The 27,675-nt window shown below is 47.7% G+C and overlaps 3 protein-coding genes and 1 non-coding gene across 7 annotated transcripts in view; 1 reads left to right on the top strand and 3 right to left on the bottom strand.

Annotated features, from left to right (window-relative positions):
• The window catches only part of LOC139273632 (zinc finger protein 229-like), a 46,373-nt gene that overhangs the window by 9,387 nt on the left and 9,311 nt on the right, over positions 1 to 27,675 (bottom strand). For 2 of the 3 annotated variants that reach the window (XM_070890620.1, XM_070890619.1), the window contains exon 3: positions 14,448 to 14,623. The gene's annotated coding sequence lies outside the window, so the exon portion shown is untranslated. Of the gene's footprint in view, positions 1 to 14,447; positions 14,629 to 27,675 lie in introns of all 3 variants that reach the window. The other variant, XM_070890621.1, reaches the window with a different exon arrangement.
• Positions 101 to 4,234, bottom strand: LOC139273649 (zinc finger protein 239-like). 2 transcript variants are annotated; one of them, XM_070890678.1, is made up of 2 exons: positions 4,101 to 4,234; positions 101 to 1,593 (listed from the first exon to the last, which is right to left on the bottom strand). In XM_070890678.1, exon 2 carries the CDS (start codon positions 1,095 to 1,097, stop codon positions 696 to 698), a length of 402 nt encoding a protein of 133 aa, XP_070746779.1. In that variant the 5' UTR covers positions 1,098 to 1,593; positions 4,101 to 4,234; the 3' UTR covers positions 101 to 695. The 2 variants fall into 2 exon arrangements, with proteins under 2 accessions (XP_070746779.1, XP_070746778.1); XM_070890677.1 differs by having other exon boundaries at positions 101 to 1,564.
• trnav-uac (transfer RNA valine (anticodon UAC)) lies at positions 3,114 to 3,186 on the bottom strand. Its single transcript has one exon. It is a non-coding gene; the product is annotated as a tRNA-Val (tRNA).
• The window catches only part of LOC139274118 (zinc finger protein 420-like), a 60,810-nt gene continuing 37,478 nt past the window's right edge, over positions 4,344 to 27,675 (top strand). Inside the window, exons 1-2 of the mRNA XM_070891160.1 lie at positions 4,344 to 4,436; positions 20,942 to 21,130. The gene's annotated coding sequence lies outside the window, so the exon portion shown is untranslated. The remainder of the gene's footprint in view (positions 4,437 to 20,941; positions 21,131 to 27,675) is intronic.

Raw genomic sequence — 27,675 nt, 5'->3', positions numbered from 1 at the left:
GTGTCGAAGAACAAGGACAGCAGGTGTATGGGAATACCGGCACCTCCAAGTTCCCCTCCAAGTCACGCAGCATCCTGACCTCAGCACTATGGGAGCACCTTCACCACATAGACTGCAGCACGGTTCAAGAAGGCAGCGGCTCACCACCACCTTCTAAAGGGGCAATTAAGGATGGACAATAAATGCAGGCTGGTTCGCCCACATCCCGAGAATGAATAAATAAAGAACAAACACAGTGAGAAATGAGCTGCAGAACTGCCGACACCATGAGCTTTAAGGAGACATTTCCCTTTGGAGATCGGATTGCCCATTGAGTTTAATTAAACTGATGATACAGTAACAATGCTGCTTTGCCCCGTGACAGTAACAGATTATCAGAATATTTCCCATCAGGTGAAATCGAATGTCAGACTTGGACATCTTGTAGATCCATCTTTTAAAAAGTTGTGCGAAGTCCGTTCTAAGATAGATTCCACCCAGTTCATAACAAGTCGTCAATCAGCTCGTCTTATCATTGAGATATCAAGGACGAGGCACAGGATGTCTAAAAGAAAGCTGATGTAGTTGATATTTACAGAATATCAAACTATAGCCCAGTTACAGGGTTATTAACATCGGCAAAAACAAATGGCAACTGCCAGAATGAACATGGTTCAGTTCCGGATGTGATTAACAGCAGAACCCAACCCCTGCAGTCAATTGTGAACTCGCTGGTGTTTCAGGTAGTCGGATGACTGAGTGAATCCCTTCCCACACACAGAGCAAGGGAACGGCCTCTCCTTCGTGTGAATTTGCTTGTTGTGTGCCAGCAAGTTGGATGACACAGCGAATCCCTTCCCACAGACAGAACAGCTGAACGGCCTCTCTCCAAAGTGAATTCGCTGGTGTTTCTGGAAAATGGCTAACCGAGCGTATCCCTTCCCACAGACGGAGCAGGTGAATGGCCTCATCCCAGTGTGAACTCGTTTGTGTGTCAGCAGGTTGGATAACCAAGCGAATCCCTTATCACACATGGAGCATGTGAACAGCTTCTCCCCAGTGTGAACTTGCTGATGTGTCAACACGATATCTGACTGAGTAAAACCCCTGCCACACATGGAGCAGGTGAACGGCCTCTCCCCGGTGTGACTGCACCGATGAATCTCCAGCCGGGACAGCTAATTGAATCCCTTCCCACAGTCCCCACATTTCCACGGTTTCTCCATGGTGCGGGTGTCTTTGTGTCTCTCCAGGTTGGAAGATCAGTTGAAGCCTCGCCCACACACAGAACACATGTACGGTTTCTCCCCGTTGTGAATGGTGCGATGTTTTTTCAGGCGGTGTAACTGGTCAAAGCTCTTTCCACATTCAGTGCACTGGAACACTCTCACTCGGGTGTGTGTGTCTCGGTGCTTTTCCAGTCACACTGATGTTTGAAATCTGTTCCCATAGACAGAACAGATAGACATTTCTCCATCCACAAAGGCCGATGATATTTAGGTCCTGATGAATTGAGTGACTCTGGCAGCTCTTGATGTACTGTTTCGTTTGAGTTTCCCATCTATAAATGCTCCCCTTCTAATACCTTGTAAAAGGAGTTTACAAAAGTCATCACTGTAAGTACAGGATAGAAGTTCAGAACAGATAACTCTAGTTTCTATACAATGTTCCTTCAAATGCCGGGGATGATTTAATCCAAAACCCAGTCTGTTAATTACTTTCAGTTAGGGACTTAGCGTGTGCCCACAGCATCTCTCTCACCATTGATGTGAATAGAGCATCACACCTGCACACCTGGTTTTACATTTAAATTCACTCAGCAAATTTATTTAACAGAAGATGAACATGTAAACAGATCACAGCCCAATAATACAGCTCTATATTCACAGGAGAGAGTCTGTTATCTAAATCCTCAAGTGTACAAAATAAAGATGCCAAATGCAAGAGTCCCTCGAATCCTGTGTTAAAATTTTTCAAATCTTACCCGGTTCCTTCCTTATTGCAGAAATCCCCCTCCCTGTGGGAGTCAATATTGGTCAAAACCTAATTGTACATTTCGAACCGATTTTTACACTCAGAGTTTCAAGCTGACCAGATCCTTCTCTCAGAAAATCTCCAAAGAGCACAGCTCTCCCCTCCTTTAAATCCAGGATTAGAGTTAAGGGGAATTTGAATACCCGACCTAACAAATTTAAAACGACCCCTCAGCGAATTATTCCTCTCTCCAACCTCTAACCAATGAAACTTGTAATACTGAGGCTGAAATTTTACTTCCGTGCGCCGGGTTCCAAACCTGGGACTGTACGTGGGGATTCCAACCCTGGGGCTGTACATGGGGAGTCTAACCCTGGGATTGTACATGGGGATTCTAACCCTGGCACTGTACATGGGGATTCTAACCCTGGGACTGTACATGGGGATTCTAACCCTGGGACTGTACATGGGGATTCTAACCTCGGGACAGTACATTGGGATTCTAACCCTGGGAGTACGTGGGGATTCCAACACTGGGACTGTACATGGGGAGTCTAACCCTGGGACTGTACATGGGGATTCTAACCCTGGGACTGTACATGGGGATTCTAACCCTGGGACTGTACATGGAGATTCTAACCTCGGGACAGTACATGGAGATTCTAACCTCGGGACAGTACATGGGGAGTCTAACCCTGGGACTGTACATGGGGATTCTAACCCTGGGACTGTACATGGGGATTCTAACCCTGGGACTGTACATGGGAATTCTAACCCTGGGACTGTACATGGGAATTCTAACTGGGACTGTACATGGGGATTCTAACACTGAGACTGTACATGGGGATTCTAACCCTGGGACTGTACCTGGAGATTCTAACCCTGGGACTGTACATGGGGATTCTAACCTCGGGACTGTACATGGGGATTCTAACCCTGGGACAGTACATGGGGATTCCAAGCCTGGGACTGTAGAAAGAGGGCTCTTCTGTTAGAATTGTGTGATGTAAACCGTAAGTTAGGCACTTACCATCACTTTCAGAAGAGAAGGTGAAAAGTCCGATGTGTAGAGAGTGAGAATAAAATAAATGAGGCAATGACTTTCACTCCCGGAGATTGGGACCTGGGGGTGTTTGTGCATGAAACTCTTTTAGGAATAATATTTCTGCCCAGGATTGAACCAGGGACCTTTTGCGTGTAAAGCAAACATGATAACCACTACACTACAGAAACCTCCAAAATGTTAGTTTGCAGGTGCAGCAGGTAATCAGGAAGGCGAATGGAATGTTGGCCTTCATTGCGAGAGGGATGGAGTACAAAAGCAGGGAGGTCCTGCTGCAACTGTACAGAGTATTGGTGAGGCTGCACCTGGAGTACTACGTGCAGTTTTGGTCACCTTACTCAAGGAAGGATATACTGGCTTTGGAGGGGGTATAGAGACGATTCACTAGGCTGATTCCGGAGATGAGGGGGTTAACTTATGATGATAGATTGAGTAGACTGGGTCTTTACTCGTTGGAGTTCAGAAGGATGAGTGGTGATCTTATAGAAACATTTAAAATAATGAAAGGGATAGACAAGATAGAGGCAGAGAGGTTGTTTCCATTGGTTGGGGAGGCTAGAACTAGGGGGTACAGCCTCAAAATACGGGGGAGCCAATTTAAAACCAAGTTGAGAAGGAATTTCTTCTCCCAGAGGGTTGTGAATCTGTGGAATTCTCTGCCCAAGGAAGCAGTTGAGGCTAGCTCATTGAATGTATTCAAGTCACAGATAGATAGATTTTTAACCAATAAGGGAATTAAGGGTTATGGGGAGCGGGCGGGTAAGTGGAGCTGAGTCCACGGCCAGATCAGCCATGATCTTTTTGAGTGGCGGAGCAGGCTCGAGGGGCTAGATGGCCTACTCCTGTTCCTAATTCTTATGACTAGGTTCTTATGACCCGGTTCTTATGACACACTGAAGCCCCGCCCAGTGTTCCCGTGCCAAGATGGCGGATAATCGGGGCCTGTTACTGGGAGAAAAACCCGTCGTTGCAAACGCGGGAGTTCCGGGTTATTACTCGGGGCTTGCGGCCTACACCAGTTGTTTATGAAGCCTCCCCGCCCACTTGCCGATCGATGACTCCCCTGCGCCCCGCTGATTCTCACCCGGTGCAGAGTCCCGCTCCAGCCTGAGCTCGTCTCAGCGTCCGTGTGTCTCCAGTGCTCGCTCTGCGCATGCTCAGCTCACACTGCCCGAGAGATTAACGGCAGCTGCGGACCAATAGGAAGAGCAGGGGCGGTACAGAAGAACCAAGCGGGTAATGGTCCTCCAACCAATCGGAGTGTGTGAGGGGCGGGGTTTGAGGCGCCCCCAATGGGCGGGGCTGAGCCCGTGTCTCTCTCACTGAGCATGCGCGAGCGGAGAAGACGGACGTCACTGGACCGGACTATTCAGGGAGGCGGTAGGAGATTGTGGGCGCGGGGGAGGATCTGGATCCGCAGGTGGGCCGGGGAGCTTCACACACACACACCCCCACCCCCGCTGTAGGCCTCAGGCGCAGAATCATAGCCCACAGGCCCCGGGTTTGCCCCGCGGTGACAGGCCCGGGCAGCGCGGTCACTGGCCTCCATTTTGCACAGGGCGGGGTCACGGCGCTTGCGCAATCTCCATGGCCAGAAACACTGAGTGGGCGGGGCTTCAGTGTCCCAGTGCCCGCGAAATGGAGTAACCCTGGCAACAGGCGCGTCAACAGCTCACAACAGTAACCCTGGCAACAGGCGCGTCATCACCTCACCACAGTAACCAGGGCACAGGCTCTTCATCACCTCACAACACCATCCTGGATTTATATAACGCCTTCAACCTAGTAAAATATCCAAAGGTGCTTGAGAGAAGCGTTATAAGAGAATAGTTTGTCACCGAAGCAGAGAGATTTAGAATCACAGAAATTTACAGCATGGAAGGAGACCATTTCGGCCCATCATGACCTCGCCGGCCGACAAACAGCTATCCATCTTAATCCCACTTTCCAGCTCTTGGTCTGTAGCCCTGTAGGTTACGGCACTTCAAGTGCAGATCCAAGCACTTTTTAAATGTTATGATGGTTTCTGCCTCGACCACCCTTTCAGGCAGTGAGTTCCAGACTCCCACTAAATTATGGGTGAAGAAATTTACCCTCTAATCCCCCTACCTGCAGAGTGAGGGAGTTTCAGAGTTTGGGGCCTAAAAACAGAAGGCAGGACCACCAATGGCGAACTGTTTATAATTTGGGATCCTCATGAGGGCAGAATTTAAGGAGATCAGATATATGGGGAGAGAGTTGGGCTTGTGAGGCTGAATGAGATTACAGAGATAGGGAGGGGCGAGGCCATGGAGGGATTTGTAAACAAGGATGAGAATTTTGAAAATGAGGTGTTGCAAAACTGAGCCAGTGTAGGTCAGCGAGCAAAGGGGTGATGGGTAAGCGGGACTTGGTGCAAGTTAGGACGCCGAATTTTGGATGACCTCAGGATAATGTAGGGTATATTGTGGGAGGCCAGCAGGAGTTTGTTGGAATAGTCAAGTCGAGAGGTAACAAAGGCATGCTTGATGGCTTCTGCAGCAGATGAGCTGAGACAGGAATGCAGACGGGCGATGTTATGGGGGTGAAAATGGGTGGTTTTAGTTAAGGTACAGACATGCGCTCAGAAGCTCATTTCAGGGTCAAATATAAACCAAGTTTGTGAACAGTCTGGTTCAGCCTCAGGCAGATGCTAGAGAGAGAGATGGAGTCGGTGGCTAGGGAACAGATTTTGTGACAGGGAAATTTCTGCTCACCTGGTACTGGATGTCGTACAAGCACTCTGACAATTTAGAGATTGTGGAGGGGTTGAGAGAAGTGGTGGTGAGGTAGAGCTGGGTGTCGTTAGAATCATAGAATGGTTACAGCACAGAAGGAGGCCATTTGGCCCATCGAACCCTTGCCGGCTCTCTGCAAGAGCACCTCAGCTAGTCCCACTCATCTGCCTTTTCCCTGCAGCCCGACAGATTTCTCTCCTTCAGGTACTTATCCAACTCCCTTTTGAAAGCAGTGATTGACTCTGCCTCCACCACCCCTTCAGGCAGTGCATTCTGGATCCTGACAACTTGCTCTGGTTCTCGATCCTTCCACCAATGGAAACAATTTCTCTCTACTCTGTCCAGACCCCTCAGGATTTTGAACACCTCTATGAAATCTTCTCTGCTCTAAGGAGAACAACTCCAGCTTCTCCAGTTAATCCATGTTACTGAAGTCCCACATCCCTGGAATCATTCTCATAAATGCTGCAGCTCCTGACAGACCGCATTGCAGCACTGGAGCTGCGTATGGACCCACTCTGGAGCATCCGCAATGCTGAGGATGTCGTGAATAGCACGTTTAGTCAGTTGGTCACACCGCAGGTATAGGTTACTCAGGCAGATAGGGAATGGATGACGATCAGGCAGAGCAGTGGAAGGAAGGTAGTGCAGGGGTCCCCTGCAGTCATCTCCCTCCAAAACAGTTATACCGTTTTGGATACTGTTGGGGGAGATGACTCATCAGGGGAAGGCAGCAGCAGCCAAGTTCATGGCACCATGGATGGCGCTGCTGCACAGAAGAGCAGGAAAAAGAGTGGGCAAGCTTTAGTGGTAGGGGATTCTATTGTAAGGGGAATAGATAGGCGTTTCTGCGGCCGCAATCGAGACTCCAGGATGGTATGTTGCCTTAATGGTGCAAGGGTCAAGGATGTATCGGAGAGGCTGCCGGGCATTTTGGAGGGAGAGGGTGAACAGCCAGTTGTCATGGTGCATATAGGTACCAACGATATAGGTAAAAAACGGGATGAGGTCCTACAAGCTGAATTTAGGGAGCTAGGAATTAAATTAAAAGGTGGACTTCAAAGTTGTAATCTCAGGATTGCTACCAGGGCCACATGCTAGTCAGAGTATAAATAGCAGGATAGTTAAGATGGATACGTGGCTTGAGGAATGGTGCAAGAGGGAGGGATTCAAATTCCTGGGACATTGGAACCAGTTCTGGGGAAGGTGGGACTAGTACAAACTGGACGGTCTGCACCTGGGCAGGACTGGAACCAATGTCCCAGGGGGATTGTTTCCTAGTACTGTTGGGAGGGTTTAAACTAATAAGGCAGTGGGATGGGAATCTATGCAGGGAGGCAGATGGGAGTAAAATGGAGGCGGAAGCAAAAAGTAGAAAGGAGATAAGGAAAGGTGGAGGGCAGAGAAATCAAAGGCAAAAATCAAAAGCGGCCACATTACAACATAATTCTAAAAGGACAAAGAGTGTTAAAAAAACAAGCCTGAAGGCTCTGTGTCTCAGTGCGAGGAGCATTCGTAATAAGATGGATGAATTAACTGCGCAGATAGCTGTTAACGGATATGATGTAATTGGGATTACGGAGACATGGCTCCAGGGTGACCAAGGGTGGGAACTCAACATCCAGGGGTATTCAATATTCAGGAAGGATAGACAGAAAGGAAAAGGAGGTGGGGTAGTGTTGCTGGTTAAAAAGGAAATTAACACAATAGTAAGGAAGGACATTAGCTTGGATGATGCGGAATCTAAATGGGTGGAGCTGCGGAACACCAAAGGGCAGAATACGCTAGTGGGAGAAGTGTACAGACCACCGAACAGTGGTAGTGAGGTTGGGGATGGCATCAAACAGTGCAATAAAGGTACAGCAGTTATCATGGGTGACTTTAATCTACATATAGATTGGGCTAACCAAACTGGTAGCAATACGGTGGAGGATTTCCTAGAGTGCATGGAGGGATGGTTTTCTAGCCCAATATGTCGAGGAACCAACTAGCGAGCTGGCCATCCTAGACTGGATGTTGTGTAATGAGAGAGGATTAATTAACAGTCTTGTTGTGCGAGACCCCTTGGGGAAGAGTGACCATAATACGGGAGAATTCTTCATTAAGATAGAGAGTGACACAGTTAATTCAGAGACTAGTGTCCTGAACTTAAAGAAAGGTAACTTCGATGGTATGAGACGTGAATTGGCTAGGATAGACTGGCGAATGAAACTTAAAGGGCTGACGGTGGATAGGCAATGGCAGACTTTTAAAGATCACATGGATGAACTTCAACAATTGTACATCCCTGTCTGGTGTAAAAATAAAACGGGGAAAGTGGCTCACCCATGGCTAACAAGGGAAATTAGAGATAGTGTGAAATCCAAGGAAGAGGCATATAAATTAGCCAGAAAAAGCAGCAAACCTGAGGACTGGGAGAAATTTAGAATTCAGCAGAGGAGGACAAAGTGTTTAATTAGGAGGGGGAAAATAGAGTATGAGGGTAAGCTTGCAGGGAACATAAAAATTGACTGCAAAAGCTTCTATAGATATAGGAAGAGAGAAAGATTAGTGAAGACAAATGTAGGTCCCTTGCAGTCAGAATCAGGTGAAATTATAATGGGGAACAAAGAAATGGCAGATCAATTGAACAAATACTTTGGTTCTGTCTTCACTAAGGAAGACACAAATAACCTTCCGGAAATACTAGGGGACCGAGGGTCTAGCGAGAAGGAGGAACTGAAGGAAATCCTTACTAGTCAAGAAATTGTGTTTGGGAAATTGATGGGATTGAAGGCCGATAAATCCCCAGGGCCTGATAGTCTGCATTCCAGAATACTTAAGGAAGTGGCCCGAGAAATAGTGGACACATTGGTGGTCATTTTCCAACATTCTATGGACTCAGGATCAGTTGCTATGGATTGGAGGGTTCTAATGTAAACCAACTTTTTAAAAAAGGAGGGAGAGAGAAAACAGGGGTTAGCTTGACATCGATAGAGGGGAAAATGTTGGAATCAATTATTAAAGACGTAATAGCAGCGCATTTGGAAAGCAGTGACAGGATAGGTCCAAGTCATCATGGATTTATGAAAGGGAAATCATGCTTGACAAATCTTCTACAATTTTTTGAGGATATAACTAGTAGAGTGGATAAGGGAGACCCAGTGGATGTGGTGTATTTGGACTTTCAAAAGGCTTTTGGCAAGGTCCCACACAAGAGATTGGTGTAGAAAATTAAAGCACATGGTATTGGGGGTAATGTATTGACGTGGATAGAGAACTGGTTGGCAGATAGAAAACAAAGAGTCGGAATAAACGGGTCCTTTTCAGAATGGCAGGCAGTGACTTGTGGGGTACTGCAAGGTTCAGTGCTGGGACCCCAGCTATTTACAATATACATTAATGATTTAGACGAAGGAATTGAATGTAATATCTCCAAGTTTGCAGATGACACTAAGCTGGGTGGCAGTGTGAGTTGTGAGGAGAATGCTAAGAGGCTGCAGGGTGACTTGGACAGGTTAGGTGGGTGGGCAAATGCATGGCAGATGCAGTATAATGTAGATAAATGTGACGTTATCCACTTTGGTGGCAAAAACAGAGAGACAGACTATTATCTGAATGGTGACAGATTAGGAAAAGGGGAGTTGCAACAAGACCTGGGTGTCATGGAACATCAGTCATTGAAAGTTGGCATACAGGTACAGCAGGTGGTGAAGGCGGCAAATGGCATGTTGGCCTTCATAGCGAGAGGATTTGAGTACAGGAGCAGGGAGGTCTTACTGCAGTTGTACAGGGCCTTGGTGAGACCACACTTTGAATATTGTGTACAGTTTTGGTCTCCTAATCTGAGGAAGGACATTCTTGCTATTGAGGGAGTGCAGCGAAGATTCACCAGACTGATTCTCGGGATGGTGGGACTGACCTATCAAGAAAGACTGGATCAACTGGGCTTGTATTCACTGGAATTTAGAAGAATGAAAGGGGATCTCATCGAAACATATAAAATTCTGACGGGATTGGACAGGTTAGATGTAGGAAGAATGTTCCCGACGTTGGGGAAGACCAGAACCAGGGGTCACAGCCTAAGGATAAGGGGCAAGCCATTTAGGACTGAGATGAGGAGAAACTTCTTCACTCAGAGAATTGTGAACCTGTGGAATTCTCTCCCACAGAAAGTTGTTGAGGCCAGTTCATTAGATATATTCAAAGGGGAGTTACATGTGGCCCTTACGACTAAAGGGATCAAGGGGTGTGAAGAGAAAGCGGGAAAGGGATACTGAGGTGAATGATCAGCCATGATCTTATTGAATGGTGGTGCAGGTTCGAAGGGCCGAATGGCCTACTCCTGCACATATTTTCTATGTTCTATGTACATTGCACATACAAGTTCTTTATGTGTTTCTTGGGTTAGATCATTAAGTCGCACACTTATCTTATTGACAGTTTGGGCATGAGGCTCTCGGATTTCCTCGATTTGCAGCATTTTTCTGGCGACCTCGTCCCCAATTTCTGACAACTGCAAAGTCCGATCGTTTTTCTTTCGCAAAAGGGTTCTCAAACGATGGGCTAAGTCTTGAACATCTTGGTCTATACTGGCTATGTCAAATGTGTTAACAGCTGCCACCCTTGTCGCATACCAATAGTGCGTGTCGGTTGTTGATAGACAATAGATAACATAAAAACCACACAGTCTCATGGTTCATTGTCGGACTATCTCGATCGTATGTTCCATAAGTATCACCTCAGCGTCTAACCGTTGTGACTCTCTCGTCCCCATTCCGCTTAATGCCCATTGTACTTGGTCCTCAATTGGCCCAATTAACTATCCAAATTAATTATATCTTCCCTTTGGCAGCTAAACTTTTAACTCCTTTCTCATGATATTTATTGCCTTCGCAAATAATTACTTAATGAAACCCGCGCCCCAAGTCTCACAGTTTGGACTGGGGTAATACAAAAGGTTCCTGTCGCAATGGGACAAGTCAGGTTGGTACCATACTGGTATTCCCGGTGTATGGTGCTGACACAATATTCACCTTCCCTCTTTATACAGATCATACAGGAAAATGCTGTCCCGCAATTACCTTCATGGTGCAATTCCATGTTATCCCATCCATCCGGGTTAATTTTCCGTGTTCATTGTATCCTACTAAATTCTCTCCGGCATGCTTGAGTAATACCCTACTATCTCTAACAGGGTGATGTCAGTCTGTTCCTGTAAATGACACTCGTGCCACCGGGTACACCTGTACCAACCTTCTGACTTGGCACAGAGTCTTAGTAAGTTGATAAGTGGACATTGCCCTAGGTCTTGATCAGTTACCCAGAAAGAGAGCTTTCCCTCTGCAATATGCTGCAGGTTTCCTTGGGCTTGTTCCACTAACCAAGATCCATACATTACTTCGAGCCGTTTCGTTGAAGACTATTTGTTCTCCTTCTATAATCTTGTTTACCCCCTTTTAGCATTAAACTAGTTGCAACATATTAATCAGGCCTCACTGCCTCCTGTTATGATTCTCCCCAATAGTCTCGGCATCATTCTTAACAAGGTACGATCAAGCCCATCACTCTCCCTGAATTCAGTGCAGGTTATACTGGCTGTTTTCCAAACTCCCTTGCTCATTCTCCTATGTAGCTGCGCTGTTTTAGGCTTGCACCACCCAGGTAGTCCCACTTTGGTCAGATTCAATATTACACGTGCCACTTTGTGATGCACATCATGGTACAATATCACCTGAGTTGAGATTACCATTAGCCCATTTGTTGGCCCTGGGATGTGTTTATGACGAACAATTCGCTTTTCCCACAAATCTGTTTATTCGTTGGAGAAGGAGCCTTTGGATGAGTCTTTTTTTTAAAAACTAATGATTGTACAACCGCGCTCCCGTCCTTACACCCCTTGATATAATGGGCAGTTACAGCGGTATGATTACCATGCAGCTGTAAATGTACCCCTATCCTATACCCTCGGCCGTTCCCTACTTCTACCATTCACGATATGTCTCTTACTACTCTGTGAGATTGGCGGGGTTTGCGAGGTATGTCTGTGGACAGGAGATAGTTCTAAATCTGGGACCCGAGGAGATTCTTCCAGCTCCCGTGTCCTGTCCACTTCCCTTTGGATCATACTGTTTCAAAGGTATTACCCACTGAGTTAAAACAGTTCACAGCTGCCTGTGAAGAGTTAACTTCCTTTGTTTCGAAAGCTGACAAACACAGACACCATTAATCAATGTCGACTTCAGCCTGCAGTCTTTGTCAGTTTAAACTCTCCAGTTAAAAATTTTACTTTTATAAAGTCTCCGTGTTTTTATTCTCAAAATTAACATTCAGTAAAACACCTTTGCACATAATAGTATTTCATCGTTTTCTCCCCAGTTACACATTGGTCAAAATTTAAAAAAAATCATACCAATTATTAATGTGAAATGCCTTATGTCCGGAACTAAAAACTCTCCACACAATTTACATCAACCAGAATTTGATCATGGCCATAATAAAAGTCTGGTTTTTAATAGGTTAATTAATCTCAGCAACTCCAATATTAAACTTCCCAATGCCACTTGGAAAAGGGGGAGGAGCCACAGCCAAACATGTTTTCTTAAAACTTTGCTGAAACATCAAAGAAAAACACGAACAGTAAGAAAGAAACATGATCTTCCCTTTTCTCCTTTTGATTCGGTCATAACTAGTTATCCATTATTCCTTAAATCAATTTTCATTTTCTGATCCCTATCATATCTCCTCTAAACCTCCCTTCAATTACTTTAAACCTATGCTCTTTGCTTGTTGACCTCTCCGCCAAGGGAAACAGGACCTTCCTATCACTCTATCTCGGCCCCACCTAATTTTATACACCTCAATAAATTCTCCCCTCAGGCCTCCTCTATTCCAAAGAAAAGAGACCCAGCATCTCTAATCTTTCTGCACAGCCAAATTCTCCAGTCCAGGCAACATTCTTGTAAATCTCCTCTGCACTCTTCAATGCAATCACATTTTTCCTGTAATGTGGTGGCCCAACTAGTTTTCTACAGTTCAAGCATGACGTCTCTGCTCCTGTATTCCATGCCGTGACTAATAAAGGCAAGTATTCCATATGCCTTCTTAACCACCTTATCTACCTAGCTTCAGGGGTCGGTGGACCTACACTCCAAGGTCCCTTTGCTCCTCTACACTTTTCAGTGTCGTACCATTTAATGTTTGTTTTATAATCTGCACCATAATCTGTTGCCCCTGTAGATTTTAGCACTTTTTGCTGTTAAATGCCTACAATTCATGGTTTGGATTCCCACTGAACATCTCCTTTTAGAATTGCTTCCTGCTTTTTTTTTGTTGAAACGGTCGCCATAGCAACTAACTTCGACCCCCTCATTTTTTTGCATTACAAAGAGCCTCTCTCGCTCTACATTTCCACCACATTTGTCAGTCTGTTGCAGTTATAACAGACTTCGGGTGTCCTACCCCCGCTCTCCCCACCCCCCACGTTTCTAATTGATGGGGGCTGCTGGCGGGGGTAGAACACCCGAAGTCTGTTATAACTCTTGTTCCTTTTTGTGTGTCCTGATGGATGCTGTCATCATCACATCTACTGTCAGTTTATTTCGTCACTTTCTCAGTCAATAGTCTGGGCCATTTACTTAATTGATAATACGTGTGAGTGACTAAAACGAGGGCTTCCTCCTCCTTTTGTTTCTTTTCCGACTCCAACCATTTTCTTTGTTCAGCGGGTGGGTTGTCTGGTTTCCAATTTTGTTTAATCATTATTTCAATTAGTTTTTAATTTTTGTCTGCTAGGTACCGTGTCAGGGATCCCTGGTCCCCACTCGAGTTTCTCACTTCCCATGGCTATATGTTATCAGCGGTACGTGCCTGAGTGAGACTAATACTTGTAACCTATTGGTACATCCCTAGGCTTATATTCACTGGAATTTAGAAGAATGAGAGGGGATCTCATAGAAACATATTACAATTCTGATGGGATTGGACAGGTTAGATGCAGTAAGAATGTTCCAGATGTTGGGGAAGTCCAGAACCAGGGGTCACAGTATAAGGATAAGGGGCAAGCCATTTAGGACCGAAATGAGGAGAAACTTCTTCACTCAGAGAATTGTAAACCTGTGAAATTCTATACCACAGAAAGTTGTTGAGGCCAGTTCATTAGATATTTTCAAAAGGGAGTTAGATATGGCCTTTACGGCTAAAGGGATCAAGGGGTATGGAGAGAAAGCAGGAATGGGGTACTGAAGTTGCATGATCAGCCATGATCATATTGAATGGTGGTGCAGGCTTGAAGGGCCGAATGGCCTACTCCTGCACCTATTTTCTATGTTTCTATGATACTTACTTACTCCTCACGAGTGAGACCATTACTTGCAACCTTATTGGTTGTCAGCAGTACGTCCCTTACTTACTTGCCCTGAGTGAGACTAATACTTGCAACCTTATTGGTTGTCAGCAGTACGTCCCTTACTTACTCCTCATGAGTGAGACCATTACTTGCAATTTTATCAATTATCAATCGCAACGTTACACAGTTACACTTCTATATAACCAATCATAATTGTTTCACCTGAGATCTTCCGCTGACTACTTGAAGTCTCGGCCAGATCTGCAGATTCAGATCTTTCAGGCAGTTGACATCAGGCAGATTTCTGCCCTTGTCCTAACTGTGCGTGGTAATTAAAGCATACTCACACCTTTGACATGGCTTCCATCAGCTGGTGTCCGCCGCCTGTTTGAGATCCTGCTCGCAGCGCCAATTGTAGTGGAATTTTAAAAATTAACACTCAACACCAGGTCTGGATTCGAAGATTCAAGTAGTCTTTAATTTCTTGCAAGGGAGAGACAAGTCTGCAGTCAATCGGTTGCTGAGCTGTCCTCAGAACAAAGAAAACACAGGGTTTTTAATACAGTTCCTCGGTCTATAATGGCCAGACATTCAATATATGAGACATACTTTGATTTGAATGGTCAAAACCCTTGTCACTCAAAGTAAAAGGTAGAATCCTGACCACGCCTATCTCCAGTATTTTTCCATAAACCTCACTGTGTCCCAAGACTTCATTAGCACATTGGAATGTTATCTTATCTCTCTTGCCTTGACCAGATGGAGTTTTTCCATTGTGTCACTTTTGACCCCTTGCCCTGTTTATCTGCCCCTCTGGGTTTCCGGTGGTTCAACAGTTGGGCCTCCTGTAATTGGGAATCCTGTAATTGTCCTCAGGTTACACAGCTTGTAACAATTAATCATTCTGATATGTCATTTCCTTTTAAACACCCTTGTAAATTTGACCACGACAAAAGCCTATGTCAGCTCGTTTTAATTCCGAGATCCATTCTTAATGCTTTAATTATAACAGAGCTCATTAGCCCCACTTCAGCGAAGTCTAACAAGGCATGGCAGTACGCATCAAATGGTATGACACTGAAAGGTGTACAGGAACAAAGGGCCCTTGGAGTGCAAGTTCACAGATCCCTGAAGGTAGCAGGCCAGGTAGATAAAATTGTTAAGAAGGCATGTGGAATACTTGCCTTTATTAGTCGACGCATGGAATACAAGAGCAAGGAGGTTATGCTTGAACTGTATAAAACACTGGTCAGGCTGCAGCTGGAGTACTGTGTGCAGTTCTGATCACCACATTACAGGCAAGATGTGATTGCACTGGAACAGGTGCAGAGAAGATTGACAAGAATGTTACCTGGACTGGAGAATTTTGGCTATGAGAAAAGATTGGACATGCTGGGTCTGTTTTTTTCAGAATAGAGGAGGCTGAGGGGAGACCTGATTGAGGTGTATAAAATTATGAGGGGCCTGGATAGAGTGGATAGGAAGGACCTGTTTCCCTTGGCGGAGGGGCTCAACAATCAGGCGACACAGATTTAAAGTAATTGGTTGAAGATTTAGAGGAGATATGAGGGCAAATTTCTTCACCCAGAGAAGTAGGGGTCTGGAACTCACTGCCTGAAAGGATGGTAGAGGCAGAAACCCTCAACACATTTAAAAAATACTTGGATGTGCACTTAAGTGCCGTAACCTACAGGGCTACGGACCAAGAGCTGGAAAGTGGGATTATGCTGGATAGCTCTTGGTCGGCCGGCGTGGACACGATGGGCAGAATAAAGCTCCCTCTACACTGTCCCATCAAACACTCCCAGGGCAGGTGCGGCACTGATGCTGAGTGAAGTTCCCCTGAAGCCTTGCCCCTTGGGCCCCCGGATTGGTTGGAGGACCCGCCGCGCTCTCTGTCCTCCAGGCACCGCCCACTCACTGTGGCGCTGTGCGGATCACGTGGCTGTGGTCAAACGGAATCGGCTTGTGGCCAGGGTGGGCCACCCGGGACTCTTGGGGGTCGATTTTCCGGCCCGGCCCTGCTTGCATTCGGATGTTAAGCAAATGTCACTCCCCCGCCCGGAGAGCTTCCGGATCGGGAGAATCACCGCCCGCCACGGAGCCTCGGGTAAAGGCCGCCAGCGCGCAGGCGAGAGCGAGCCGGATGGATGGGGGAGTGGTCGTGTGCTGACCATGCGCGGTGTGGTCGTGTGCTGACCATGCTCGGTGTGGTCGTGTGCTGACCATGCTCGGTGTGGTCGTGTGCTGACCATGTGCGGTGTGGTCGTGTGCTGACCATGTGCGGTGTGTTCGTGTGCTGACCATGTGCGGTGTGGTCGTGTGCTGACCATGTGTGGTGTGGTCGTGTGCTGACCATGTGCGGTGTGGTCGTGTGCTGACCATGTGCGGTGTGGTCGTGTGCTGACCATGTGCGGTGTGGTCGTGTGCTGACCATGCTCGGTGTGGTCTTGTGCTGACCATGCTTGGTGTGGTCTTGTGCTGACCACGCGCGGTGTGTTCGTGTGCTGACCATGCGCGATGTGGTTGTGTGCTGACCATGCTCGGTGTGGTCGTGTGCTGACCATGTGCGGTGTGGTCTTGTGCTGACCACGCGCGGTGTGTTCGTGTGCTGACCATGCGCGATGTGGTTGTGTGCTGACCATGCTCGGTGTGGTCGTGTGCTGACCATGCGCGTTCTGTTCGTGTGCTGACCATGCGCGGTGTGTTCGTGTGCTGACCATGCGCGGTGTGGTCGTGTGCTGACCATGCGCGTTCTGTTCGTGTGCTGACCATGCGCGGTGTGGTCGTGTGCTGACCATGTGCGGTGTGTTCGTGTGCTGACCATGTGCGGTGTGGTCGTGTGCTGACCATGTGCGGTGTGTTCGTGTGCTGACCATGTGCGGTGTGGTCGTGTGCTGACCATGCGCGGTGTGGTCATGTGCTGACCATGTGCGGTGTGGTCGTGTGCTGACCATGTGCGGTGTGGTCGTGTGCTGACCATGCGCGGTGTGGTCTTGTGCTGACCATGCGCGGTATGGTCTTGTGCTGACCATGCGCGGTGTGGTCGTGTGCTGACCATGCGCGGTGTGGTCGTGTGCTGACCATGCGCGGTGTGGTCGTGTGCTGACCATGCGCGGTGTGGTCGTGTGCTGACCATGTGCGGTGTGGTCGTGTGCTGACCATGTGCGGTGTGTTCGTGTGCTGACCATGTGCGGTGTGGTCGTGTGCTGACCATGTGCGGTGTGGTCGTGTGCTGACCATGTGCGGTGTGGTCGTGTGCTGACCATGTGCGGTGTGGTCGTGTGCTGACCATGCGCGGTGTGGTCGTGTGCTGACCATGCTCGGTGTGGTCTTGTGCTGACCATGCTCGGTGTGTTCGTGTGCTGACCATGCTTGGTGTGGTCTTGTGCTGACCACGCGCGGTGTGTTCGTGTGCTGACCATGCGCGATGTGGTTGTGTGCTGACCATGTGCGGTGTGGTCGTGTGCTGACCATGTGCGGTGTGGTCGTGTGCTGACCATGCTCAGTGTGGTCGTGTGCTGACCATGCTTGGTGTGGTCGTGTGCTGACCATGCGCGTTCTGTTCGTGTGCTGACCATGCGCGATGTGGTTGTGTGCTGACCATGTGCGGTGTGGTCGTGTGCTGACCATGCTCAGTGTGGTCTTGTGCTGACCATGCGTGGTGTGTTCGTGTGCTGACCACGCGCGGTGTGTTCGTGTGCTGACCACGCGCGGTGTGTTCGTGTGCTGACCATGCGCGGTGTGGTCGTGTGCTGACCATGCGCGTTCTGTTCGTGTGCTGACCATGCGCGGTGTGGTCGTGTTCTGACCATGTGCGGTGTGTTCGTGTGCTGACCATGTGCGGTGTGGTCGTGTGCTGACCATGCTCGGTGTGGTCGTGTGCTGACCATGTTCGGTGTGTTCGTGTGCTGACCATGTTCGGTGTGTTCGTGTGCTGACCATGTGCGGTGTGTTCGTGTGCTGACCATGTGCGGTGTGGTCGTGTGCTGACCATGCACGGTGTGGTCTTGTGCTGACCATGCTCGGTGTGGTCGTGTGCTGACCATGCGCGGTGTGGTCTTGTGCTGACCATGCTCGGTGTGGTCGTGTGCTGACCATGCTCGGTGTGGTCGTGTGCTGACCATGCGCGTTCTGTTCGTGTGCTAACCATGCGCGTTCTGTTCGTGTGCTGACCATGCGCGGTGTGTTCGTGTGCTGACCATGTGCGGTGTGGTCGTGTGCTGACCATGCGCGTTCTGTTCGTGTGCTGACCATGCGCGGTGTGGTCGTGTGCTGACCATGTGCGGTGTGGTCGTGTGCTGACCATGTGCGGTGTGTTCGTGTGCTGACCATGTGCGGTGTGGTCGTGTGCTGACCATGTGCGGTGTGGTCGTGTGCTGACCATGTGCGGTGTGGTCGTGTGCTGACCATGCGCGGTGTGGTCGTGTGCTGACCATGTGCGGTGTGTTCGTGTGCTGACCATGTGCGGTGTGTTCGTGTGCTGACTATGCGCGGTGTGGTCGTGTGCTGACCATGCGCGGTGTAGTTGTGTGCTGACCATGCGCGGTGTGGTCGTGTGCTGACCATGTGCGGTGTGGTCGTGTGCTGACCATGCGTGGTGTGGTCGTGTGCTGACCATGTGCGGTGTGGTCGTGTGCTGACCATGCGCGGTGTGGTCGTGTGCTGACCATGTGCGGTGTGGTCGTGTGCTGACCATGCGCGGTATGGTCTTGTGCTGACCATGCGCGGTGTGGTCGTGTGCTGACCATGCGCGGTGTGGTCGTGTGCTGACCATGTGCGGTGTGGTCGTGTGCTGACCATGTGCGGTGTGTTCGTGTGCTGACTATGCGCGGTGTGGTCGTGTGCTGACCATGCGCGGTGTAGTCGTGTGCTGACCATGCGCGGTTTGGTCGTGTGCTGACCATGTGCGGTGTGGTCGTGTGCTGACCATGTGCGGTGTGTTCGTGTGCTGACCATGTGCGGTGTGGTCGTGTGCTGACCATGTGCGGTGTGGTGTTGTGCTGACCATGCGCGGTATGGTCTTGTGCTGACCATGCGCGGTGTGGTCTTGTGCTGACCATGCGCGGTGTGGTCGTGTGCTGACCATGCGCGGTATGGTCTTGTGCTGACCATGTGCGGTGTGTTCGTGTGCTGACCATGTGCGGTGTGGTCGTGTGCTGACCATGTGCGGTGTGGTCGTGTGCTGACCATGTGCGGTTGTGGTCGTGTGCTGACCATGTGTGGTGTGGTCTTGTGCTGACCATGCTCGGTGTGGTCGTGTGCTGACCATGCGCGGTGTGGTCCTGCCAACGACATCTTGTAATCTTGTATTATATTATATAATATATTGCTTTTCTCAAAAAATGTGACACTGAGCCACATATGGTGAAATTAGGGCAGGTGACCAAAAGCTTGGTCAAAGAGGTAGGTTTTAAGGAGCATCTTAAAGGAGGAAAGAGAGGTAGAGAGGCACAGCGGTTTAGGCAGTGAGTTCCAGAGCTTGGGGCCTCGGCAACAGAAGACAAGCCACCAATGGTTGAGTGATTATAATCAGGGATGCTCAAGAGGGCAGAATTAGAGGAGCGCAGACATGGTGGGGCTGGGGGCGGGGCGGGTTGTGGGGCTGGAGGAGATAACAGAGATAGGGAGGGGTTAGCTATGGAAGGAATTGTAAACAAGGATGAGAATCTTGAAATCGAGATGTTGCTTAACTGGGATCCAATGTCGGTCAGCGAGCACAGGGGTGATGGGTGAGCGGGACTTGGTGCGAGTTAGGACACGGGCTGCTGAGTTTTGACTGAGCTCAAGATTATGTCGGGTTGAATGTGAAGGCCAGCCAGGACTGTGTCGGAATAGTCAAGTCTATAGGTAACCGAGGAATGAATGAGGATTTCAGCAGAGAATGAGCTGAGGCAAGGGCGGAGACCGCCGATGTTATGGAGGTGGAAATAGGCGGTCTTGGTTATGCTGGGGATATGTGGTCGGAGCATTCTGGGAAGATCATCTTCCATTTTCATAGAATGAAAAAGCGCAGGAGGCCATTCGGCCCATCATGCCTGTGCTGGCTCTATGGTAGAGCTATCCAGTTTATTCCACTCCCCTGCTCTTTCCCCATAACTCTGCAAATATTGTCCCTTTAGTATTTATCCAATTCACTTTTGAAAGTTACTATTGAATCTGCTTCCACCACCCTATCAGGCAGTGCATTCCAGATTGCAACAACTCGCTGCTTATAAAATGTTTCCTCATGTCGCCTCTGCTTCTTTTGCCAATCACCTGAACTCTGTGTCCTCATGTTACCAAACCTTCTGCCACTGGAAAGTGTTGCGCCTTATTTAGTCTATTAAAACTCTTCATGATTTTGAACACTCTATCAAATCTCCTCTATACCTTTTCTGCTCCAAGGAGAATAACCGCAGCTTCTCCAGTATCTCCACATAACTGAAGTCCCTCATCCTTGGTACCATTCTAGTAAATCTCTTCTGCACCCTCTCTAAGGCATAGACATCCTTCTGAAAGTGTGGTGCCCACAATTGAACACAATGTGTCAGCTGAGGCCTAACCAGTGTTTTATAAAGGTTTAGCATAACCAAACATCAAATGCTGATATTTCTGTGATGGAGTTTAGACGGACGAGGTTTATCCAGTCAGTTGGATGTGAGCTGAAACATGTGCACTTGGAGCGGAGAGCCAGGGACACACTGTGTAACCGGGCACAGTCACTCTGCACAGCCCAAACATCACAAGTTTTCCACTTGGCCCAAAAGGAATATATTAAGTGCAACAATCCATTTGATTTGACTTTAAATAGTTTTGTTTATAAATGTAATCATGCTTCTCTAATTTTATTTATTAACTCAGATTCACGGCCTCATTTTATTTCTTCCTCTGAGCCCCTCAACTTCATCTGGCAGCATAATGTTGGCGAGTGGTGATTGATTGCCCTGGGAACCAACAGGAAGAGAGCTCAGAGGCCGGAGGGCCCAGGGAGCAGCGTGTTCTACAACCAATCGCAGTGCTTGAGGGGTGGATCCTGAGTCGGCCTGTCAGGTGAGTCAGTGTGAACCCCTGTTAAACAATTCCCTTGAGAAGGTGATGGTGAGCCGCCTTCTTGAACCGCTGTAGTCCGCGTGGTGAAGGTATTTTCACAGTGCTGTTAGTGAGGGAGTTCCAGGATTTTGACTCAGCGACGATAAAGGAACAGCGACATATTCCCATCAGGATGGTGTCTTGGTGGCTTGGAAGGGAACGTGGAGGTGGTGATGTTCCCATGTGCCTGCTGCCTGTGTCCTTCTAGCTGGTAGAGGTTGTGGGTTTGGCAGCTGCTGGGAGTTGCTGCAGTGCATCTTGTAGATGGTACACACTGCAGCCACGGTGCGCTGGTGGTGGCGGGAGTGAATGTTTAAGGTGGTGGATGGGGTGTCAATGAAGCGGGCTGCTTTGTCCTGGATGTTGAGCTTCTGAGTGTTGCAGCTGCACTCTTCCAGGCAAATGGAGAGTATTCCATCACACTCCTGACTTGTGCCTTGTCGATGGTGGAAAGGCTTTGGGGAGTCAGGAGTTAAGACACTCGCTGCAGATTACCCAGTCTCTGACCTGCTCTTGTAGCCACAGTATTTATGTGGCAGGTCCGTAAGGAGATAAGACACAAGAAATAAGAGCAGGAGTAGGCCATTCAGCCCCTCGAGCCTGCTCCGCCAGTCAATAAGATCCTCTGCCTCAACTCCACTTTCCTGCACTGTCCCCATATCCCTTGATTCCTTTTAATATTCAAAAATCTATCAATCTCTGTCTTGAATATACTCAACGACTGAGCCGCCACAGACCTCTAGAATAGAGAATTCCAAAGATTCACCACCCTCTGAGTGAAGACATTTCTTCTCATCGCGGTCCTAAATGGCCGACCCCTTATTCTGAGACTGTGACCCCTGGTTCTAGACTCCCCAGCCAGGGGGGAAACATCATCCTTGTATCTACCCTGTCAAGTCCTGTAAGAATTGTGTATGTTTCAATGAGATCGCATCTCATCTGAACTCTAGAAAATATAGGCCTAGTCTACTCAATCTCTCCTCAGAGGACAATCCCCCTATCCCAGGAATCAGTCTGGTGAACCTTTGTTGAACTCTCTCTGTGGCAAGTATATCCTTCCTTAGGTAAGGAGACCAAAACTGTACACAATACTCTCGGTGTGGTCTCACCGTGGCTCTATATAATTACAGCAAGACATCTTTGCTCTTATGCTCAAATCCCCGTGTAATAAAGGCCAACATATCATTTCCTTTCTTAATTGCTTACTGTACCTACATGTTAACTTTCAGTGATTTGTATGCAAGGACACCCGATCACCAACATTTCCCAATCTCTCACAATTTAAAAAAATACTCCGTTTTTCTATTTTTCCTACTAAAGTGGATAACCTCACATTTCTCCACATTATATTCCACTTGCCATGTTCTTTCCCACTCACGTAGCCTGTCTATATCCCCTTGAAGCCTCTTTGCAGCCTCCTCACAACTACATTCCCACCTAGCTTGTGTCATCAGCAAACTTGGATATATTACATTTGGTCCCCTCATCCCAATCATTGATATATATTGTGAATAGCTGAGGCCCCAAGCATTGATCCTTGCGGCACCCCACTAGTTACAGCCTGCTAACCTGAAAATACTTTTTAATTTGGACCCCAACTCCTGAAACTCTTTCAGCAGAACCTCATTCCTAGTTCTACCTATGTCGTTGGCTCCTACATGGACCACGACAACGGATCCTCCCCTTCCCACTCCAAGTTCTTCTGCAGCCGTGAGGAGATTCTTTAACCCCGGCACCAGGCAGGCAACACAACCGTCAAAAATCCCGGTCGCGTCTGCAGAGAACAGTATCTATCCCTCTGACTATACTGTCCCCTGCCACAACTACATTCCTTTTCAAAGTGTCCAGGTAACTCTCCCCCTTCTGGATACCCTGCAATATCTGCACCTCAGACTCCAGCTCAACAACTCTGAGCTGAAACTCCTCAAGATGCAGGTACTTCCTGCAAAGGTGTTTGTTTGGGATATCACAATGCTCTCACAAACTCCCACATGCTGCAATTGTGGCACACCACCTGCACTGTCAGCCTTGTATCACCTTGTTCTATTTAATTAAATGTAATTACATTTGTATTTAAGTAACTTAGTTTACAGTTTAGTTCTTTGACTTCTTACTTGATCTGCATTTAGTAATGGATAATGACATTAAATATCTACCTGTAACACAAAACACTACAAACAGTGTGGGCAAAAAACTGCAACTCCTTCCCCCTCTTCTCCCAATTGCCACTCTTTCCAAGTTCCCAAATAAACCATTCTGTTTAAGTGCACTCCGTTTAAGACCGCTCTGTGCAGACCACTCAAGGAGTGGTGAGGGAGTCCACAACATGGGGAAATAACCTTCAAATCAGAGCTAGGCCGTTCAGGGTGATGTCAGGAAGCACTTCCTCACACAAATGCTGAGAGGCTGTTTCTCTTGGCTCAGAGTCTAGAACTAGGGGGTCACAGTTTCAGGCTAAGGCCCAGAGATGACCGAGATGAGGAGAAATTTCTTCATTCAGAGGGTAGTGAATCTTTGGAATTCTCTGCCCTAGATGCTCAGTCATTGAGTATATTCAGGGCTGAGATCGATAGATTTTTGGACACTAAAGAAATCAAGGGAAAAGGGGATAGGGCGGGAAAGTGGAGCTGAAATACAAGATCAGACTTGATCTTATTGAATGGCGGAGCAGGCTCGAGGGATCGCATGGCCCACTCCTGCTCCTATTTCATATCCTCTTATATTCTTCAAGGATAGTGGAAATCCAGAACTCTGTTCCCAATAAAACTGAGGCTGGGAGATAATTGAAAATTACAAAACTGAGATTGATGGATTCTCCTTAGGCAAGGGTATTAAGGGCGATGGAACCAAGGCAGGTAGACGGAGTTGAAATACTGATCAGCCATGATTTAATTGAATGGCGGAACAGGCTCAAGGGGCCGAATGGCCTTTTCCTGTTCCTATGTTCCTACAGTGATGACATTTGTAAACTCCTTTTACAGGGGATTAGGTGGTGAGGATATGCAGACGGGATTAAACCTGGGTCTGTCCTGTTAATGTGACTCAGTCACACTGGGCGTTACCTTTACCCACTGAGCCATTGGGAGGAGGGATCAGTGACCCTGCTGGAAAATGCACGTATGAGGCCTCGGGTGAGGACAGTAGAATAGCCTGTCGACACTCACTGTAGAGGTTCACACATGGAGATTGGGCACATGGGTCACATATTAGAGAGAAACTGGTGAGTGTAGAACTGAACCCAGCCAGAGTCAGCACCTTCAGGGGAGGAGAGGGAGGGGAACCAGTGAGTGCAGAACTGAACCCAGCCAGAGTCAGCACCTTTAGGGGAGGAGAGGGAGGGGATTCAGTGAGTGTAGAACCGAACCCAGCCAGAGTCAGCACCTTCAGGGGTAGAGTGAAGAGAAGGGTAAAATAGTAGCAATTTGTGCAATGTGCCTTGTTCTCTCCCTGGATCTTAAACTACTGAACTCACTCTTCCTCTAAAACTTCAGCTTGGTGGCCCTCAGTCCCAACTCCTTCATTTACCTCCTCTTCTCTCCTCCTCTTTCCCCCTTGCTTGTGTTCCACACTCTGGGCCCTGGGCCTTCCCCGGGGATTCTCTGTATGAACAGGGCGGGATGTGTGTTGAGACAGGATGTCCCAGCTCTCCACCTTTAAAGGGACAAGGAGAGGACCAGCTGGGCTGAATGGCCCTGTTTATGACATCACTGCAGTGTCTAGCAACCAACCTCCCTGAGCTCTGCTCATTATGGGTTGGCAGTGTTTGATGGGACAGTGTAGAGGGAGCTTTACTCTGTATTTAACCCATGCTGTACCTGACTGCAGAGTGCTTCAGGCAGACAATATGATCTCAGAATACCCCATTCCCCAGCACTGACATCTGTCACCTCGATGTGAACATCATTTAACACAAAGATAAGAAAAACGCATCAGTTCCTCCCCCGGACACAGATCCGGAGGGACAGTGAGTGTCCCAAACATTGTTGTACAGTGTGCTCGATAGTTCCTCCCTGGGTCTGAGCCTTTTGGTGATGATTTGAATTTGATGTCCTCGAGTTACTGACTCTCCAACTGGTGGAAATAGTTTTTCCTCATTTACCTGATCAAACTTTGAACACCTCCCTCAGATCTCCAATTACCCTTTGTTCTAATGAAAAGAGCCCCAGTTTTTCCAATCCCCCCTGATAACTAAAGCCTCTCTTCCCTGATATCGTCTCAGTGAATCTCTCTGCACCCTCTCCATGGCCTCCACATCCTTCCTGGTGTAAGATCCCCAAAACCTGACACAATATTCGAACTGCAGTCCAACCAATGATTTGTACAGGTTTACATGACCTTTGCCCTTTTGTACTCCACAGCCCTATTTATAAAACCTAGGATCCCATGTGTTTTTTAACCACTTTATCAACTTGTCCTCCTACTTTTAAAGATTTGTGTATCTGAACCCCTTGTAGGTTTTAGAGATAACATAAGAACATAAGAATTAGGAACAGGAGTAGGCCATCTAGCCCCTCGAGCCTGCTCTGCTATTCAATAAGATCATGACTGATCTGGCCGTGGACTCAGCTCCACTTACCCGCCCTCTCCCCGTAACCCTTAATTCCCTTATTGGTTAAAAATCTATCTATCTGTGACTTGAATACATTCAATGAGCTAGCCTCAACTGCTTCCTTGGGCAGAGAATTCCACAGATTCACAACCCTCTGGGAGAAGAAATTCCTTTTCAACTCGGTTTTAAATTGGCTTCCCCGTATTTTGAGGCTGTGCCCCCTAGTTCTAGTCTTCCCGACCAGTGGAAACAACCTCTCTGCCTTTAACATAACATGGCTAAAATACATCTCATGGGATTAAGGGTAATATATTATCTTGGATTGATGATTGGTTAATGGACAGAAAACAGAGTAGGAATAAACGATACTTTTTCATAGAATCATAAAAATGTACAGCACGGAAGGAGGCCATTTCGGCCCATCGTGTCCGCGCCAGCCGACAAAGACCTTTGCTTAAAAAGGGAGAAAGGGATAGACCAAGTAATTACAGGCCAGTCAGCTAACCTCAGTGGTGGGAAAAGTATTGCAAAAAATCCTGACGGAAAGAATAAATCTTAATTTGGAAAGACATGGATTAATCAAGGACAGTCAGCATGGATTTGTTAAGGGAAGATCGTGCCTGACTAACTTGATTGAATTTTTCAAGGAGGTAACCAGGAGGGTCGATGAGATCAGTGCATATATTGTCGTGCACATGAATTTTAGCAAATCTTTTGATCAGGTCCCACATGGCAGACTGGTTACGAAAGTAAAAGCCCATGGGATCCAAGGTAAAGAGGCAAGTTGGATCCAAAATTGGCTCAGAGGAAGGAAGCAAAGGGTAATGGTTGATGGGTGTTTTTGTGACTGGAAGGCTGTATCCAGTGAGATTCTGCAGGGCTCAGTGCAGGGTCCCTTGCTTTTTATGGTATGTATCAATGACTTAGACTTGAATGTTGGGGATATGATTAAGAAGTTTGCAGATGACACTAAAATAGGCTGTGTAGTTGATAATTAAGAAAGCTGCAGAACAGTGACAAATGGAATTCAATCCAGAGAAGTGCGAGGTAATGCATTTGGGGAGGTCTAACAAGACAAAGGAATACACATTAACTGGTACGGCATTGAAAGATGTAGAGGAACAAATGGACCTTGGAGTGCAGGTTCACAGATCCCTGAAGGTAGCAGGCCAGGTAGATAAGGTGATTAAGAAGGCATGTGGAATACTTACCTTTATCAGTCGAGGCCTGGAATACAAGAGGCAAGGACGTATGCTTGAACTGCATAAAACACTGGTTAGGCTGCAGCTGGAGTACTGTGTGCAGTTCTGGTCACCATATTACAGGAAAGGGTGCAGAGGAGATTTACCAGATTGTTGCCTGGTCTGTAGAACTTTGGCTATGAGGAAAGATTGGATAGTCTAGGTCTGTTTTCTTTGGGACAGAGCAGGCTGAGGGGAGACCTGATTGAGGTGTATAAGATTATGAGGGGCCTGGATAGAGTGGATAGAAAGGACCTGTGTTCCTTGGCAGAGGGTTCAACAACCAGAGGGCCAGATTTAAAGTAATTGCATGGAAGTATTGAGGGGAAATTTATTTACCCAAAGGGTGGTGGGAGTCTGGAAACATAAAAAATAGGTGCAGGAGTAGGCCATTCGGCCCTTCGAGCCTGCACCAGCATGCAATAAGATCATGGCTGATCATTCACCTCAGTACCCCTTTCCTGCTTTCTCTCCATACCCCTTGATCCCTTTAGCCATAAGGGCCATATCAAACTCCTTCTTGAATATATCTAACAAACTGACATCAACAACTCTATGCGGTAGAGAATTCCACAAGTTCACAATTCTCTGAGTGAAGAAGTTTTTCCTCATCTTGGTCCTAAATGGCTTACCCCTTAGTCTTACTCTGTGACCCCTGATTCTAGACTTCCCCAACATTGGGAACTTTCTTCCTGCATCTAACGGTCAGAATTTTA

This window comes from Pristiophorus japonicus, chromosome 9 (genome assembly GCF_044704955.1).
Source record: "Pristiophorus japonicus isolate sPriJap1 chromosome 9, sPriJap1.hap1, whole genome shotgun sequence".
In the NCBI taxonomy this organism is placed as follows: domain Eukaryota; kingdom Metazoa; phylum Chordata; class Chondrichthyes; family Pristiophoridae; genus Pristiophorus; species Pristiophorus japonicus.
This window is presented reverse-complemented; position numbering and strand designations above follow the sequence as displayed.